This window comes from Hyperolius riggenbachi, chromosome 4 (assembly GCF_040937935.1).
Source record: "Hyperolius riggenbachi isolate aHypRig1 chromosome 4, aHypRig1.pri, whole genome shotgun sequence".
NCBI lineage: Eukaryota > Metazoa > Chordata > Amphibia > Anura > Hyperoliidae > Hyperolius > Hyperolius riggenbachi.
In genome coordinates, this window is record NC_090649.1 from 201,919,580 (window position 1) to 201,938,287 (window position 18,708).

General features: G+C 42.9%; 1 protein-coding gene across 1 annotated transcript in view; it reads left to right on the top strand.

The window, feature by feature from the left end:
• TFRC (transferrin receptor) overlaps positions 1–17,312 on the top strand; it is a 79,883-nt gene extending 62,571 nt beyond the window's left edge. Inside the window, exons 17-19 of the mRNA XM_068281235.1 lie at positions 3,026–3,247; positions 7,466–7,606; positions 11,437–17,312. Of these exons, the coding sequence (XP_068137336.1) occupies positions 3,026–3,247; positions 7,466–7,606; positions 11,437–11,679 (606 nt within the window). The 3' untranslated portion in view covers positions 11,680–17,312. The remainder of the gene's footprint in view (positions 1–3,025; positions 3,248–7,465; positions 7,607–11,436) is intronic.
• Positions 17,313–18,708: the final 1,396 nt, after the last annotated feature.

Consider the following 18,708-nt stretch of genomic DNA (forward strand, 5'->3'; position numbering starts at 1 on the left):
TCTCTTTCAGTCCATTTTTGACCTAGTATGATTTATTCACTAATAGTAAATCTATTACGAATAGTAGCAATCTAGTTTATTAAAGAGATCTGTTGTTTAGTTAGTACTTTTTTCTTTTTTTTTTTTTTTTTCTTTTTTTCTTTCATTCTTCAGTTTGACCAACAATGAGGAAATAATGGATGAAAGGAAGGGTGGTGGGATGGATGGGTTAGGATTGTGGATCACAGGAAAGTGGAAGTTTTATGGAGCGGTGTGGGGAGTACCAAATCTCCGTTTCATCTTCCATTGCTCACTGATTCTCTTGATAAATGGTGTGTAAACCCCCACACCCCTCCATGTATGGTGATCAGGCAGTTGGAGCCTTTCGTGGATTAACCACCCTGGCGTTCTGATTAAATCGCCAGGGTGGCTGCGGGAGGGTTTTTTTCAAATAAAAAAAAAACTATTTCATGCAGCCAACTGAAAGTTGGCTGCATGAAAGCCCACTAGAGGGCGCTCCGGAGGCGATCTTCCGATCGCCTCCGGCGCCCAGAATAAACAAGGAAGGCCGCAATGAGCGGCCTTCCTTGTTTTGCTTATATCGTCGCCATAGCGACGAGCGGAGTGACGTCATCGACGTCAGCCGACGTCCTGACGTCAGCCGCCTCCGATCCAGCCCTTAGCGCTGGCCGGAACTTTTTGTTCCGGCTGCGCAGGGCTCAGGCGGCTAGGGGGGCCCTCTTTCGCCGCTGCTCGCGGCGAATCGCCGCAGAGCGGCGGCGATCAGGCAGCACACGCGGCTGGCAAAGTGCCGGCTGCGTGTGCTGCTTTTTATTTGATTAAAATCGGCCCAGCAGGGCCTGAGCGGCGACCTCCGGCGGTGTTGGACGAGCTCAGCTCGTCCAGACCGCTCAGGTGGTTAAGGCTTTTCATTTGCCTTTATCCCGTAAGGTTTTTTATTTTGTAAATGTCGAAGTCAGAACAACCATTACAGCTTTTCTTGCTGTAGCTGCATTTTCCAGTTCAGGAAATGCCACGTAAAGCAGACCTCCAGTGTAAATAAAATATCCACATGATCAACGCAGGCAGCATATGTTAAAACAGAATAGCAGAAAAATGTGTAAAAACAGATCATTTGCATCATAAAACCTAGTTTGTTTGTTTGTTTTTTGTTTTTTTTTTTGTTAGCCACACCACTTTCTGAAACCTTGTTTGTTTGCTATTAAGCAAATATTGGCCACACAGAAATCTTCCTGAATACACAAGCATATGCAAAACAAATCTTCAGCACTACTAATGTGCATGCACAATTTTCCAGATTTGCTTAGCTTCCCTCCTATATTGCATCGGGCAAATACACTATAGTGCATTTAAAATTTTCGAAGGCCCCATTCACACTAGAGCGTTTTGCCTGCGATTTCGGCAAAACGCTCTAGCGCTAGTGCAATAATAACCTATGGGCCTGTTCTCACTTGGGCGATTTGCGTTAATCACCGGCGATTTACGCAAATCGCTAAAAAAATTGTCCTGCACAATTTTCAGCCGATTTCCCGGCGATTGCGTTTCGTGCTATAGAAGCGCTAATCGCGATCGCCGGGAAATTGCCCCAAGTGTGAATGGCGTTAATCGCCAAACAAAACTCTAGCAAAAACGCTAGCGTTTTGTAAGTGTGAATGGGGCCTAACGCATATTTGTGTATTTTGGAGCCCAGAGAAGGCAGAGAAAGTTGATTAGACTAGAAACACCTCAGAGCTAAAGCTAGCTGAGTATATACCTCTGCTGCTGTTCAAAAGAGCAGTGTGACAAGCAGGAGTCAGGCACAGTGAAAGAGGACTAATAGAGCAATTTAAAGCGGTATCGTCACCATAAAAATCAAATTTCAACAGCAACTGGTCTGAGTGCATTAAGTGATAAAGATGCTAATCCTGCATTCAAAACTTTCAAAACGTTTTCTGCTATGATGATTTGGAGTTATCATATACCTTAGGAGCACTGGCTCTTTAGTAGTCTGTGCCAAAGAATTGCATGCTGGGGGTTCTTTTTATCTATAATATATATTCCTCCTCTTCCCTTTATTTCCCTGCCTGCTGCTTATCTGAAACCTGATCCCCTAATCACTTGTGTTTACAAGCAAGGCTGAGGTGACTCAGCGATTGGAGGAGACAAGAAAAAAAGTAAAGGGCAGAAATGACATCACGAGTTAGCCTTTGCTGTGGGCAAAAGACATGGCCCCCACCACTAACAGAATTCTCATCATTTACTATATAACTTTCACTGAAATCAAAACGTGGACAGTACAATACATGTTATGTAAGTAGGTCAAGTATTTATCTACTTATGTGTTTTTTTTCCCTGGAATAGTATGGCTGATCCTACTGCTTTAAGGCTCCAATTTATTTATTTATTTAATTTTTTTAACAAATCAAAGGGTCCAATTTTTGTGTTTTGGCTGTTTTTGATATTAAAAATGGCCTTTTTTCATAAAAATGGGATAAAACAAAGAATAGAATTGAACACCAAATGTTTATTCTTGCTTTCTATTCCAAGTCAGTACAGACTTTAGATTCAAACAATTTGACTCGAACATAAAATTGCTGGTTTGTTTTATCGTCATGTGTATTGCCACTAGATGACCAATCAGATGCTAATAATTCTGGCTTGCTTATGAATTTAATGTGAATTGTATGTGGCGTGTAATTGGGCCTTCCAAGAGTTTGGCAAGAATTGGTTTTGATGGGCCTTATACCAAGCTGCATATAATTTTGCATTTGGAAAATTAGTATCTTATTGACAATCTTTTGTTGCCTTTGAAGGCCTGAACACGCCAGTGCGCTTCTGTTTTTTTTTTTTTTTTTTTTTTTTTTTTTTTTTTTTTTAGTAATGTTCTGTTATGGTTGTTGAAAAGTAGACATGCACGCTAGTTTGTTCAGGCACTTGTCTAGTGTGTATCAGTTGGTGGGTGAAGGTCTCCTGTGCTCATTTGTTAGGCAGGTAGCTGAAGAAAAAGGCTCAAGATTACTTTAGTAACCTTTTCTTTCCTTTGTAGGATAAAAAGCCGTATGCATATCTTGGCACCGCACAGGATACTTTTGACAATTTGAAGAAGCTGGTTAATGTTGACAGTATGTGCAGGGCTGTGGCAAATCTTGCGGGCCAGGTAATTCTGCGTATGACACATGATCACAAGCTGCCACTGGACTTTGAAAGATACAAAAATGAACTACGTAAAGTCCCTATTCAATTGGTTGGTGAATGGCAATCTTTGAAAGTAAGTAACTTAACAGCAGCATTATAAGTCTGCCATCAGCGCCTTCTCTTTTTTTTTTTTTTTTTTTTTTTTTTTTTTTTTTTTAACACGGATTTCGTGGAATACTTTGTTCGGTTGAGGGTCTCTCCATTAGTAGTTTTTGAATGAATGATCTAGGGATGGCTGTTTTCGCTTGCATTCCTCAACAGAATGGTTGCTATGCAGCATGCTTTCATTTAATATGATTTTATGGGCTCCCTTGTTCTGTCAATGCTGCTTCCTGACTGTGTTTGGGGGATTGGTTGTGTAAGTTGTGAATGGGCCCAAGTAGCTGTGTATTTTCAGCCTGTATACGGATATTGGTTTTATTTGATCATTTTAAAACCCCAGAGTTGATCCCTAAAGTGAACCTGAAGTGACATGAGATAAACCTATGCACATGATACTTGCCCCACTTAGAAATAATGTCCCTTTTTAAAGTAAACCTATAGTAAATGAAAAAATCCAGTTTTTAACTTGCCTGCAGCCCCCTGTGCCCGATCCTCCAGTCCCCCGCAGTGAGCCAGTTTAGTTTCTGGCGACTTGCCCAGTCGATGGCCACGGAGCCTGCAAAAACCTCATACTGCGCATGCCGGTGACAGGAGAGTGATTGAGAACACACGGGCCGCACAGGCTAAGTGGCTGACTGTCTGAGTTGCCAGAAGCGAAACTGGCTCGTTGCAGAGGACCGGAGGATTGATTTGTCCTGATGTACAGGACGGCTGCAGGGGGGGGGTAGGGGGAGGAGTAGTTGCAGTAAGAAGCCTAAGGTAAGCTGGATTTTTTTTTTCATGTAGTTTAGGTTTCCTTTAAGAAATGAAGCCTTTTTTTTTTTTTTTTTTTACAGTATGGGAAGTGATTCAAAAATTGAGTTATCTATGCAAAAGAACTCATCTGAGCTTGTTGAAGTCAGTCCCATTTCCTAAACTATAAAGTATACTATAGTGCTGTACTTTAATTCAGTCCATTTTTTTTTTCTAATGGCATTTTATTGAACTAGAGTAGCTTATTTAGAATTTTGTCTCGCTGAAATCCGAGGTTTTATTCAAGAAAAGTTTTTTTTTTTTTTTTGTTTGTTTTTGTTTTTTTTGTTTCAAGAAAAACATAACCTTGTTGTGACTCTATAGTAATGATGGGTTTAACCACTTATGTGTAAAAGTTTTGTCCCCACTTTACACTTTGGAATGATTTAAATTAAACCCAAAGTGAAAAACGGAATGACATCTTAACAGCTTAATGTAAATAAAATAAACTTTTGTGATGTTCTATACAGCATTTCGGGATTGAACAACCCTGAACTGAAAATAAACTTATAAGATAATTAACTGTATGTGTAGTAATAATGGTGAATTTTTTCCCCCTCCCTTTCCTTCAGTTTAGGCTACTTACACACCAGGACGTTACAGGCGCAAGTTAGTGCAGCCTGTAACGCAGCCCACCGCACAGCACTACAAAGTCAATGAGGCTGTTCACACTGCCCACGTTGCGTTACGCAGTAACGCTGCACGCTCGGGCAAAGTGCAGCGTACTGTGCGTTCTGAGCGGCTGAAGCCGCATTAGAATGTTTGCACATGCTCAGTGGGGAGCGAGAGGAGGCGGGGAGATGCCACTACAGTAGCCGCGCACATGGCTACTTAATATGCACTGCACTGGCGGCTGCTGATTGGCCGGCGGGACCACGTGATGCAGAGTGTCTCACTCCGCATCACGAGGTCCCGCCGGCCAATCAGCGCCACTCTGGTCGACCTTATGCGGATAGAGCCGCCTAACGCGGCTCACTCTAACGTCCTCTCCTGCACCACCATACGTTGCGTTAGGTGCACGTTATGCGACCTTAACGTAGCACCTAACGCAACATCTTAGTGTGTAAGTAGCCTTAAAGGATAACAGAGCTGAATAAAGATGTTCTCCTTTCTTCTCTTACCCCCATCCCCCCCCCCCCAAACCTACCTAAATGTCCCCCCGCAGCCTCTTCCGGGTCACCGCACTGGCCAGGCTGCATGCGTCTTAGGGCTAGCGCCTGCGCCAGGAGTGCACTGCGCATGGCATAAGCTGTGACATGCGAAGTGCGCTCGCAGGTGCCTTGCCGTTGCCTGCTCAATATTGCCAGACTACGGCGACCTGGGGGTATTAGGGTAATATGGAGGGGGTGGGGGTGGCGGAGTATAGAGAGAATGTTTCTCTATTTTAATTTGGCTCTGGTATCCTTTAAGGCCTGAATTTTTCTTTAAGACCAAATTCTATACTGCAGCCTTAACAATGCTGCACAGATTAATGACTCATTCAGCCACAACCCAGAAATAATAGCATTTTAACCACTTGAGGACCACAGTGTTAACACCCCCCCCCCCCCCCCCCCAGCAACCAGGCTCTTTGTTGTTGCACTGGGCTGTGCAGGCTTTTCAGCTTCCTGCACAGCCCAGCTATGGTGCCCAGCAATCAGACTTGCCGCCTTCTCCTTTTTTTTTTTTTTTTTTTTTTAAACTTTTTTTTTTTCAGCCTGTATACGGCTGTTCATCCATCCATCCTCCCCTCCATACACAGACTTGGAACAGGACGGCGATCCGTCATAGGCATCAGCCTATGAGAGGACTGCGATCCCCGGCCAATCGGAGGCCGGGGTTTGCCGATCTCGTACAGCAGTGCTGGAGACCGCAACACTGTACGCATGTAAACAAACAGCCTGCTAGCCGTGATGCGGCTAGCTGGCCAATCACGGAGCTCCGCACCGTGAACTGGCAGGGAACGATCGCGTGCAGACGTTCCTTGGGAAGCTGCAGCTCCAGGACTTGACGCCAATTGGCATTAGGCGGTCCTGGGGCTGTTGCCATGCCCATTGGCGTGGGGCGGTTTTGAAGTAGTTAGAGAACCCTTCCGCCCACACACTCCCGCCCCGATTAGCAACAATATTTGTCGCCATCTCAGAGGTAAACATTTGGAAGAGGGATTCCCTGTTCGAAACTCCCACCAGGGGCTTTCCTGCAAGGTTTCCAGAGCTGCCATTGGGCAGCAATCTCCCCCTGGCAGCTTCCTCGCCTCCCTGCACGCTGTGAATGAGAGATTGAATCTCTCATTCCAGCATCGTGACCCAGAGGTCACAAAAGTGAATGTGGGGCATTGCGGCCCACAAGAGTGGCGGTTTTGGAGGCTACCTGATTCGCTCAGCCCCCCAGGTCAGGTATCCTAGTGTTGACCTATTGAATAATTCCTATATTTGTATAGTGCCTTTCTCCTGGTGGACCCAAAGCGCTTGCGAGGAAGCCACTAGAGCACACTCAGTAGGCAGTAGCAGTTGGGGAGTCTTGCCCAAGAACTCCGTACTGAATAGGAATTCCACATTGCTATCACTTGGTCCATTTTTCAAGCTGAACTTTTGCATAAAAATGTACATAACTGCATCAACTCAGAATTATTTTGTATATTAAAGGGACTCCGAGCAGTGCAGAAACTATGGAAAGATGCACATCATTTTAAAGCTCTCTTTCTCCTCTTTCCAATGATATATAAACCGCCGCCCTACGCCTTTTAGTTTTCGCTATCTTCGCTATTGAAATTGCCGCGGCCGCGTTTTCGATCGCGAAAATAGAGAAAACTAAAAGGCGTAGGGCAACGATTTAGGTGTCGTCAGAAAGAGGAGAAAGAGAGCTTTAAAATGATATCCATCAAGCCATAGTTATATTGTATTACACAGGGCGACTTTTTGTCAAAGTCAGCAGCTGCATTCAGCAGAATGGAGCTGCTGACACTGGGGAAAGTGTCGTCCTGTGTAATACAATATAACTATGGCTTGATGGATATCATTTTAAAGCTCTCTTTCTCCTCTTTCTGACGACACCTAAATCGTTGCCCTACGCCTTTTAGTTTTCTCTATTTTCGCGATCGAAATCGCGACCGCGGCAATTTCAATCGCGAAAATATCGAAAACTAAAAGGCGTAGGGCGGCGGTTTATATATCATTGGAAAGAGGAGAAAGAGAGCTTTAAAATGATATCCATCTTTCCATAGTTTCTGCACTGCTCGGAGTCCCTTTAACTATCCCTGTTGATTATATCAGTGACCTAAAATTAAAAGGGACATCTGATAAGTGCTTAGTAGAAGTTGTACTATTTTGCATCAATGCTTGTCATGCCGGTTGAGGTAAAAGTTTGCACAAAATGACAACTAATTTTTTTTTTTTTTTTTTTTTTAATATCCTTTTAGCAATTGGATCTCACTGTGCAGTGGATGAATTCTGCTTGGGGTGATTTCAGCAGGGCTGTTGAAACTGTTAAGAATAACTTTGCTGGATCGGACCTAGAAATCAGGCCAGTTCTTCGTTCCCTCAATGATCGTGTTATGAAGGTAACTAAACGTAATTGCAGCATAAAATGCATATAGATATAGTACACATGTATATTTAGCTTTATAGAGATCTAATAAAAGATGCTTCCACAGCGCAAAAACATTGCAGAAATGCTAAGCTTGAATTATGTATGCTTGGGAAACCTAGATCCCTCTATACAAGCCTATTTTCCTGAGCCAATGACCCCCCTACTTGAACTACAAAGCCTTGCCCAAATCAGAGAAATTCCACCTTTATTATAACATGAGCTATAGATCAATGCTGCTTAGGGGTTGTGTTTTTTGGGTTTTGTTTAGTTTTTTTTTCTTTTTGTTTTAGAAAATCTCTCCATTTCAGTTTGCTATGTATTTCCAAAATGGTCATATCAAATTGCACTGCTTGGATTGGACACTGGCCACCATATTCTGTTAGTTACATTATCATTTATAAGGGCTCGTTTCCACTATTGCGGTGCGGAATCGCCTGAATTCCACCGCTGATGAAATCGCACGCGGATGCGATTCCCCATGTGTATTGTGAATGTGAATTCGCATAGGTGAGGGTATATGCGATTTTAACCATGTCACTGCCTGTGTGAATTTACATTGGTACCTATGCAAATTCGCGGCAAACGCATGGGGAAATCGCATGCGATTTCCCTATTAAATACATTGCATGCGATTCACTTGCGATTCGCATGCATTCCACTCGCAGGCGAATTCTGCGGCTCTTTTGTGCGTTTTTCACCGCTGAAAAAACTGCACCTCAACGCTACAGTGGAAACCGGCCCATCCACTTGCATTACATGTTCGAATTGATTCGCAATCGTGGAAACGAGCCCTTAAGGTTTTTTTTTTTTCCCTCTAGGACTCAGAGCATGGCATGCTTGACCAGTAGTTAGCAGCAGGGTGAAATGTTAGAGGAAGAAAGCTACAGGTCTTAACCACTTGCCGACCAGGGCTTTTTGCACTGATCGGTGCTGCGTGGGCTCTCCAGCCAGGGCGATCAGACTACCCCCCCCTTTTTCCCCACTAGGGGGATGTCCTGCTGTGGGGGTCTGATCGCCGCCGGCTGCAGTTGCTTAGCGGGGGGGCTCTTCAAAGCCCCCCTCCGCAGCGTTCTCCGCCATCTCTCCCGCTCCCTCCCTCTTCCTCCCCCTGTTAGCTGCGCAGGACGGATTTCCGTCCTGCGCATTGAAGGATAGGCTTCAGCCTATCATATGCCGGCGATCCCCGGCCAATCAGAGGCCGGGGATCGCCGATCTGCCATACCGTATGATGTAAACAGCGGGGATTTCTTCCCCGCCTGTTTACATTTTGCCGCGATTGGAGGCTCTCCGGCTGTTCACGGAGACACCCTCCGTGAACTGGCATGGAAAGGCCGCTTTCATGGTAACCCGCAGACGACCAGTTTACGCCAATCGGCGTCAGCTGGTCGTCAAGAGGTTAAAGCCAATGGGTACCGCTATAAAAATTTAAGTCAGATACTCACCTAAGGAGAGGGAAGGCTCGGTCCTAATGAGCCTTCCCTCTCCCGGTGCCCTCGGTGCTGCGCTGGCTCCCCCGTTCGCGTCCGCCGCCGCAGGGACTTCGGAGGTCTTCGGGAGCACTCGGGCATCCGAAGACGGGCCGCTCCATACTACGTACGCGCGAGTGCATCATAGAGGGCGCTCGCGCATGCGTACTATGAAGCGGCCCCGTCCTCGGGAGCCGAGTGCTCCCGAGGGCTTCCGAAACATCCCTTCGGCTGCGGAAGTGGCAGTATTTGACCGAACTGGCCGAATACTGCCACGAGGGATCCTGCGCGGGACAGGGCACCGGGAGAGGAGAGGGAAGGCTCATTAGGACCGAGCCTTCCCTCTCCTTAGCTTTTTTTTTTTTTTTTTTTTAAACGGTAAACATTCACTTTAAAGGAACATTATGGCGAAAATCATGAAATTGTAAATGCATAAAGCCACAAAGTACATTTCTTCCAGAGTAAAATGAGACATAAATAACACTTCTCCTATGTTGCTGTCTCCTACAGTAGGTAATAGAAAACTGCCAGAACTGGCAAGTTTTGCACTAACCCATCTACTCATGGGGGGGGGGGGGGTCCCCAAGGTTTTTATTATTTTCAAAAGGACTTTGTGATTGACCGTTGCTTCGTCCAACTGCCAAAAAAAGTGTGCAGTGAGCAGGCAGGCTGGCTAGCATCTTTGTATAAATCCTTTTCAAGGAGGGTCTTTATGAAGAATAAAGGCCATGCTGCGCATCACGACACGGCAAAGAAAGTCTATAGGGCCTTTCATAACTAAGTGTTACTGTGCAGTAATGCAACGCAATGAAAAGGGACTTTTATGCAGCAGTGCCCCGTTCTTTGCAATGAACCCCCAGTGTGAAAGGGGCCTGAGAATCTCCCATGAGGTGATGGACTAGTTGAAAACCTAACAGATTTTTACAACCTATTGGGCATGAATCACAAAGCTTCTTCACCTGTTTTCCTTTTTTTTTTTTTTTTTTTTTTTTTCACCTTACCTATGTTCTATTTTTTAAGCTCCCAAAGAGCAAAAATATAATTGGGGCAAGAAAAGTAACATGCCCAATGCGACCATGACATAGGTAAAAGTATAGTGCATTTTAGGCCTCGTTCACATCTGTTGCGCTGAGAAACATGTAAAGGCGGGTGTTAAAAAATGAATGCGCTTGTGCGCGCTTTAGTGAATTGCACTGCGCGCTTTTTATTATTTTTTTTTTTTTTATTTTATTTTTTTTAAGCCTGTTTTTTTAATTGAAGCAGTTGTCAATAAAGCTTTATTTTCATATAAAGCTTTGTTTTCTACGCACCAAAAAAGCAGACCCATTCACTTGCATTGATGTGCGCTTTACAGCTCAACGCATATTAATGCATGCAACCCTACGTTTTTGTAGCGCTGCGCAGCGCATAGATGTGAACCAGGCACATTTAATTACATGGGAAAATCAATACCTTGCTGAACGCACAGGACAATGCGCTGTGAAAAGCGCACAGAAACATCCCTGATGTGAACGAAGCCTTACTCTGGAACAAATGAACGTTTTAAACATATGCATACACATGCATTCTAATTCACGCTTTCTTCATTTAAAATACAACTGCCTTGTGGTGAAACCTTCCATTTTTTTTTTCTTCTTCCTAGCATCAGGCAATATGCCTTTCTCATCTTGATTCCATACTTCATCAGCTTGTTGATTTTAATGGGCTTTTGTTTGCACCAATATTAGTTGAAAAGTGAAAGCAGTTACTATACTTTATTTTGTTCTCCTGTCCTGCAGTGTGGCTGGTTCACTAATGATACCATATGTAAGCTTCACCCGAAGAGGTTTTGGAAGTTGCTGAACCTCTTAAAATATATAAATTAACAAAAATGTGGGAAGTATACTCTTTTGCAACATACTACTATACTTGTGTATTTCTCAAGGGTGGCTCATGTAAATTATTTTACATTTTATTTAGCTAAAATGGATAAAACTACCTATAAAATAAGGTAATACAGTGTTCTCCCCAGAATTTGTTTTCCAGCCGGTTGGCATGAAAAAAGTAGCTGGGTGGGTGTGACGGGGGTAACGCAGGGTCTGTGAAACTTTACTTACAGCACCGGAGGAGAATGAGGAGGCAAGCCAATGACAGGTGGGGCAATAAGAGCCTGCGGAGTACACTGGAATATAATTCATCCATTGTGATCTATAGGTTTTTACAAATTAAATATTGGTACAAATATTTATGCTTCTACGCCTTAATCCTCAGAAGTTTGCATGAGGAGTAAGGATCCCTGAATTACTGTGCTTTTTAAACTTTTTTTTTTTTTTTTTTATGTGCTTTCCTTTTCAAGGTTGAACACTCCATGCTGTCTCCATACGTTTCACCCTTAGACACTCCTTTTCGACACATCCTGTATGGCTATGGCAACCACACTGTTTCTGCCCTGATCAAGCACATACGTCTTCAGAAAACGAACAAAGAGCTATTCGACAAAGATTTGTTTAAAAATCAGCTGGCACTTTTGACGTGGACTGTCCAGGGAGCTGCCAATGCACTTGCTGGGGAGATCTGGGAGATCAACAATGAGTTCTGAGCAGATAGATGTATTGTATAAATGTCTAAGCACTTATCTCTCTTTCTTCCCACACGTGGCTTTATCTAGCGCTCTATTTTCACGGCAATACTGGAGGACCCTTTACCCAACTGACAGCTTTCTACCTTGCATTGAGAAAGCTTGTACTAACTTGACCGTGTGGGGAGTGGAAGTAATCTGTTTTAATTGTTCATGTTATTGACTGTGGCAGGTAGCCTATTCTTAATTGGCACTTTGATTACCTCTTTGCCTCAGTGGGTAGTATGCATAATATTTTTCCTATTCCCCACTCTCCTCTCTTCCCTAGAAATTGGTGTTTTTTACCTTTTTTGTGGGGGTCGTTGGTTGCACATGGCAACCGGGCTGCTATAATCCATCTACTGAGGAACAATATTAGAATCTTATTGCTATTGGCAACTACATCACGTCCTCCAGTTTTTGCACTTCTGCCCAGTTTTCAAACCTTTGTCTTGATCTCTAAACAAACCTGAAGTGAATGGAATATGTCAGCATTGTATCAATACATTATAATATGCTGCCATTGCTGGCTAACTTTGTTGCAAGAAAGGAAAAATGGTACTGGCTCTTGTCTTGATCCACAGCCTCTTTCCAAATCACATGGTCAGAGGAAGTCTGCAGGAGTTCTTATTCATTGAAACCTCTGGCTGCATGCTTGCTCCAGTTGTGTACATAGAAACTGGATCAGCACAATAACCAGGACCTAATTTTACAAACCTCCAGGTAATGAAGATGGCATCCTCCTTATTCCTTTCACTACAGGTGAGCGGTTTGTTGATCATTTTTAAGAATGCTAATTAGGTAATTTTGGCCATGAGCGGATGCTACAGTTTACATGCCAATTCTACTACATTAGTTTTCCATGCTAAAATCCTTTTTTTATAACAATTTTTTTCCGTGTTGTATGTTAAGTATTGAAAATTTGACCAGAATCTGAATTAGTGTCATCAGAACTAGAACGTTGCCAAGCGTTAATCCGATTACAGAATGCTGCTGCTTAATTGATCAGCTATTCCCTAATCTGTTTTGCCACCGATAAAATTAGTTTTGCTGGTACAAATTTTGGTTCTGGTTGAACCATACATATTCATTTGAGGCCAACACTGGTTGTGCATACTTGCCAGGGGAAAACCCTATTACTGTAATGGATGAACAGTTTGAGTTGGGATCTGACACTCACTTAACACTGTTCTATCAGGCTAGAAATCGTATGACAACCCGTATCCCTGCAGTGCAGGATCGGTTATTTGACAATGATTGGGTAAATTATAGCAGGAGTTCCTCTATCGCACTGAAAATGGTTTATTTATTTATCAGTGACAGAGTTCACTATAAATAGTATTAATTTTGTTATTCTGGTAAATTATCGGAAGCAGTGCCTTCCATAATTGACGGTTATACTGTCGGATTTTTTTTTTTTACTTGCAATGAAAATTAAAAGCAGCATCTGCTTAATTTGTGAAACCTTTTACTGGAAGTTCTGCTATTTACACAGTGGGTGCAAAAAACATCAGGAACCGGGTTTATTCTTCAGCAAATAAGACAAGGATGTGGCATGATTCACGTGTGTAGACCTTTTGTCTACTGGCAAACACACCAATATACTATCTGCTGCACCTCTACTAAAGGAATAACCTATTACTGCTGAATTATGCTTGGGATGTCGATTTTTACACTGTGCACCATCACAGCTCATGAGTGTAGTGCGGGGGCCTACTGTATCAGTATGAACTGCTGAGCCTAGCTGTGAGATGTTCTGAAACAAGGAGATGAGCTTTATTTCGTGCCAGGCTTCCTATGCCTTTTAAAGCAGAGCTTCCAGTAACTTTTATCATGCAAGAGTTGACATTATCGGGAGCAGTGTCTCCCATAATGGATTGTGAAAAATCGGTAGTTTTTGTCTACCACTGTGTTATATCGGGGGCAGTGATCCCTCATATGTTACACTACAGGTGTATTTAATTATCGGGAACAGTGTTTCTCATAATTGCTTTTAAGAGAATTAGACTTTGCTATTGGTGTTTTTGTGTGTCTGCCTGTAGCTGCACTTACAAGGTAACAGACTTTTTGTTTATTCTTGCAATGTGAATGTAAAGAGGTTCTCCATAAAAATGCATAGCATTGGTCTCAATGTTTAGCCTGAAGTCACTTTGTCCCCTCCTAGTCAGTCAGCTTTATGAATAGACTATGCAAGGCACTTACTCTAGGGACCGGTTTAAAAAATATTGATATACTTTTATCTGGTGACCTAGGTCTCTCTTCGCTGACTGGGCCTGTTTACTGCACCTGCTTTTAGCGGAGATCCTCTATACCTGCTGTTCCTGAGGATGCCTCATATGCCCTCTGTAGAGTTACATAAGGTCGCCTGCAGTAAGGTTTTAAGGTGTTAACTTTCAGTTTATAACTGCAAACAATTTTTCCATTGAAGTTATTGACCATCTGTACATCCCAGTGTTCTCTAAAAGTCCTCTCTAATAACTCATTTGGCTTGATCTACCAAAGTTCCTTTCATTTGGAAACCATTGCAGTGCATGAGTGATGCTCAAATCCCGGCCTTGACTTTTTTTTTTTTTTCCTAAAGTTTTAATGTGGCAGACATTTGCAATCTCCTCCCTTATTAATAAATGCTGGCTGTTCTGGCTAAAGGCTACCTGGCATAACATTGCTGGTTTGTAAGTGACTGCTCTTATAGCAAGCCCAGATTACCGTCTTACTAATGGCATTCACAAGCAATCGGGGTGTCCCATAGGCTATCAGCTCAGACCCTTTTTATAATAGAAAATAGCTATTTTATTTATGTAGAACCTCTTTGCATATTTATCAAGGCTCCTTTTCACAAATACATTTCAATTCTCTCTCCTGAAAACCTCATACAAATGGTTTGCTGTTTTTTCAGGACTGGTTTGGTTACAAATCCGGCTTGCCTAATATGAATCCTTTGAAGAAGCACTTAAAATGTGGTGTGTGTATACTGAACTGTGCCTTAATGATGATCTGATTAGTAATGCAATGTACTTCTGTTACTCCTCTCTGCAAAGTGTTCTCATTCTAAAAGAAGCTTGCAAACCTGCCAGGTGCCCATGGAAAGATCGGGGAACCCCACTGGCCAACCATCATTCCCCCAACTAATCTTCCCATTATCGGCAATGACAAGATGTTAACGACTGAACACAAACTATTAGAATGATTGGTCAAATTTTCGCTAAAGTCCATTGACTTTAGCAAACATTTTAATGGAACCTTTAAACCTTGTTTTAGTGAATATTTGTTAAACTGTCATGTGAAACAAACTTCCTTGCGCAAAATCGCACAAATCTTGCCGTGGGTATGGACCTTAAGTGTTTGCAGGTCTTGTTAGCTTGTCAACTGAAACTGAGTTTAGAACATCCATTTAAAAGGCACCTAAACCGACCTGTAAAAAATGAGTTTCCTTTTCCTGGGGCTTCTACCGGCCCCCTGCAGCTGCCCTGTGTCCACGCTGTCACTGAACGATCCTCCACACCCTCCCCCACTGCTCCTCCGTTTCAACTCTGGCAGCTCAGTCAGTTGACTGCCACTGCGCCTGCACGGTCCCGGTCGCATGCATTCTCGATTGCGCTCCTGGTCACCGGGAGTGTCCTGCGCAGTACACCTTTTTCTTGTACTGTGCAGTAAGCTCCCAGGGACGGGAGCGTGACAGAGGATGCGCATGGCCAGGACCATGCAGGTGCAGTGGTAATCGACTGGCTGAGTTGAGTCGACAGAATCAAAACTGAGGCGCAGGGTGGACTGGAGGTTCATTCAGTCACTGCACAGGGTGGCTGCAGGAGGCCAGTAGAAGCCCCAAATCTGTGAAACTTTTTTTTTTTTTTTTTTTTGTACAGGTCATTTTTTAGGTTCCCATAAACCTGCAGAATAAGCGGGGATGGCTTTAAAGCACATTATTTGAGCAAAGATAAGTACAGAGAAGAAACTTGCATAGTGGAGGTAAAGTGCATGTATCGTACAATGATGTAACAGAAGTATGGCAAGTACACTGTTATTGATTAGGTCTTCATTAAGTTATTTTAAACACACTTAAGTATATGAACACTTAAATATCCCTCTACATTAACCTATAGTACACATTGTAATATCAAAAAGGAAGTATAGAAAAGCGAGTTTGCTTAAATGTGTTTTGTAATATTTCTGCTCTTTTGTTTGAAGCTGAATGCATTGTCTATAGATCATTTCATTATGTAGCTTTCTGAGCAGCGGGGAACGTAGTAGTAATACTAGCTAAAATCATTGTGCTTGAGATATGGTGAAATTTGCATTTCCTACATCAGCCATGACTTCTAAATATGTTGAATGCAGTTAGGCTGGTGTGTTAGTGCTGTAATGCTAAAGATGACTGCAAAAGCAGATCATGCGGCTGCATTGTAGTAACGTCTGTGTTTATATATTCCTAGCATGCTTGGGACATACAAAGGAAATGACTGGTTTTAGGGTTAAGGGGGGTTGGTCTTGAATTCTGCTATCTACAAAAACTTGGCTATCAATTTATTTATTTTTTGTTTTTAATCTAGCAAATCAAGACATTGAGCATTTAAAAAAAACAAAAAACTGAATATTAAAAGTCCAAGTTTTTTTGTTTGCCGTTCAATAACATTTTCAGAACCCAAAGCAGTTTTCCTGTGCCGATCCCCCCCTTAGGACTGGTTCACACGGACATCTGGGCAACACTAATCAACGGCCACGGCACACGTCTTTTAAATGCGGTCAAGAAAATGGACAGCCACTGACAGTTGTTTACGGTCTTTGCACAAATGTCGCGCTTGATCTTGTCTTTACATTGGCGTTCAATATTTGCTAAAAGTGCCACTTTAATGTTCCCGGCAGAGGTTAGAACTTGCTGTATCTGCCAAATGACAGAAACTTATTCCAAATGCTGCTCTGCTGGTTTGCAGAGAAGCGCTTAGCATCAGCTCAACGTGATGTGCCCGTCTGAACCAGCCTGTAAGCAAACTTCTGCCAAATAATGTAATGCACATGTGGAAGCAGTAGCTTCATATCCTGTAATGTCATGGTGCTGGCTGGTGGCGCTGGGATTGGTGTGCATTGCTTTGTTTTGGCATGGGTTTGCTGTAGATTTGAACTTGTACAGACACTCGCACCTAGAGATGTCCTAGAAATTACGCCTGATTTTTCTGGCTGTGAGAATACCAAACGCCTTGAGGGCTCGTTTCCACTACAGCAGAAATCTGGCCGAACCCGCAGTCTCACCACAGGCAAATTGAGTGAGTAAACTCTCTGCCATAGGGGATAATGCTGCCGTCCAAATCACTTGCCATAGCAATCCGGCCAACATTGCAGAATTTTTTCTGTAAAGGACGCACGGCAGCTAGTGGAAACAGGCCCATAATTGCAGGTAATCTTAATTCATGATCCTTCTTTGTACATCAGGCAAACAGAATTGATTGTACTTGCAAGAGTCAGGAAATCTCTGTTCTGCTGAAACTCTGATTTCCCTGGTATTGGGAACAGTCAGTTAATCTCTGGAAAATGTCTGTCTGGAAGGTGCTGAAACCTGATCACCTTATGTTTTCCACTGTCTCTTCAGCTGTTTTGTGCTTCAATAAATGGCTTGAATAAAATGTGAATGGTGTCATTTATTTTCTGGAGCTGATGGTTAAAGACAGTTTGTTTGTTTTTGTATGACATTGCATTATTGGCAGGGTTGCAATTTTATATAACCCTACAAAGCAAATGACGAGACTAAACATAGTGCTGAAATCTGGTGCTTGGGAACCACTGTACATGATTAAAGGGCAACTGTAGTGAGACGCCAAAAGTATAAGATTAGATTAAATGAGCTTAAAAAGCAACTTAAATGGCAAAATTGAAGGAGGAAAGTGGTGGTCTTACCTCCCTCAAGCAGACACGACTGTGATTCAGACAGTCAAACACATTTATTAGGAACTCCCAAAATTTATTTTTGGAGTTCCTAATAAATGTGTTTGACTGTCTGAATCGCAGTCGTTGTCGTGTCTGCTTGAGGGAGGTAAGACCACCACTTTCCTCCTTCAATTTTGCCATTTAAGTTGCTTTTTAAGCTCATTTAATCTAATCTTTTATACTTTTGGCGCCTCTGTTCATTGTATACAATTTTGAGTCCACCCTTGGTGGAGGGTTGCTACCCTTTCTTCCTGTCTACAGAGAGCGACTTCTTAATCCTGAGTGGGGTCAGGACAATCTCCCCACCTGCCTTTAGTGGTTGCCTGCTGGTGACCCTGACTTGTGAGTATCTAGCAATACAAACTTATTGCCACCTTGTCCAGTACGAATTTCTCTATTGGGGCTCTTGGTGTTCCCTGTTTTTAACTGTAGTGAGAGATAGACACACTGCCATATTTATTTCCTTTTAAGCAACACCAGTTGCCTGTCAGCTTTGCTGGTCTATTTGGCTCAGTAGAGTCTGAATAACATCAGAAACAAGCATGCAGATAATCTTGTGAGATCTGACAATGTCAACCACCTGATCTTTTGCATGCTTGTTCAGGGTCTATGGCCAGAAGTATTAGAGGAAGAGGATTAGCTGGACACCCAGGCAACTGGTATTGCTTAAAGGGAAATGAATATGGCAGCCTCCATATTCTCACTACAGTTACCTCTCGCTACAGTTGTCCTTTAATTGTGTAAGCTCTGCCTGTAGTCAGCTCACTACAGTTCTGTCTTTAGTGCCATTGGGCATTGCTTCTCCTTGTCGGGCACATTCTTATGAATTCTAGTAGTATACCAGAGTAGGGATGAGCTGAAAATTCTAACTTGAATATCTGCACACTCTGTGTGAAAACTGCAAGCATTTGAAAGCTGTTAGCTGACAATTAAATACAGCAGCTGAGTACTTTTAATGCAAGGAGATTTTTAATTTCCTAGTAGGATTTCAGCTTGGATCTTTAGGCACAGTAAAACTAAGCTCTCTTCATAAGTGAAAGCTTGATATAAACTTTCTTAGCTTTGTCCCATTGTCTATTTCCACCCAATCACACA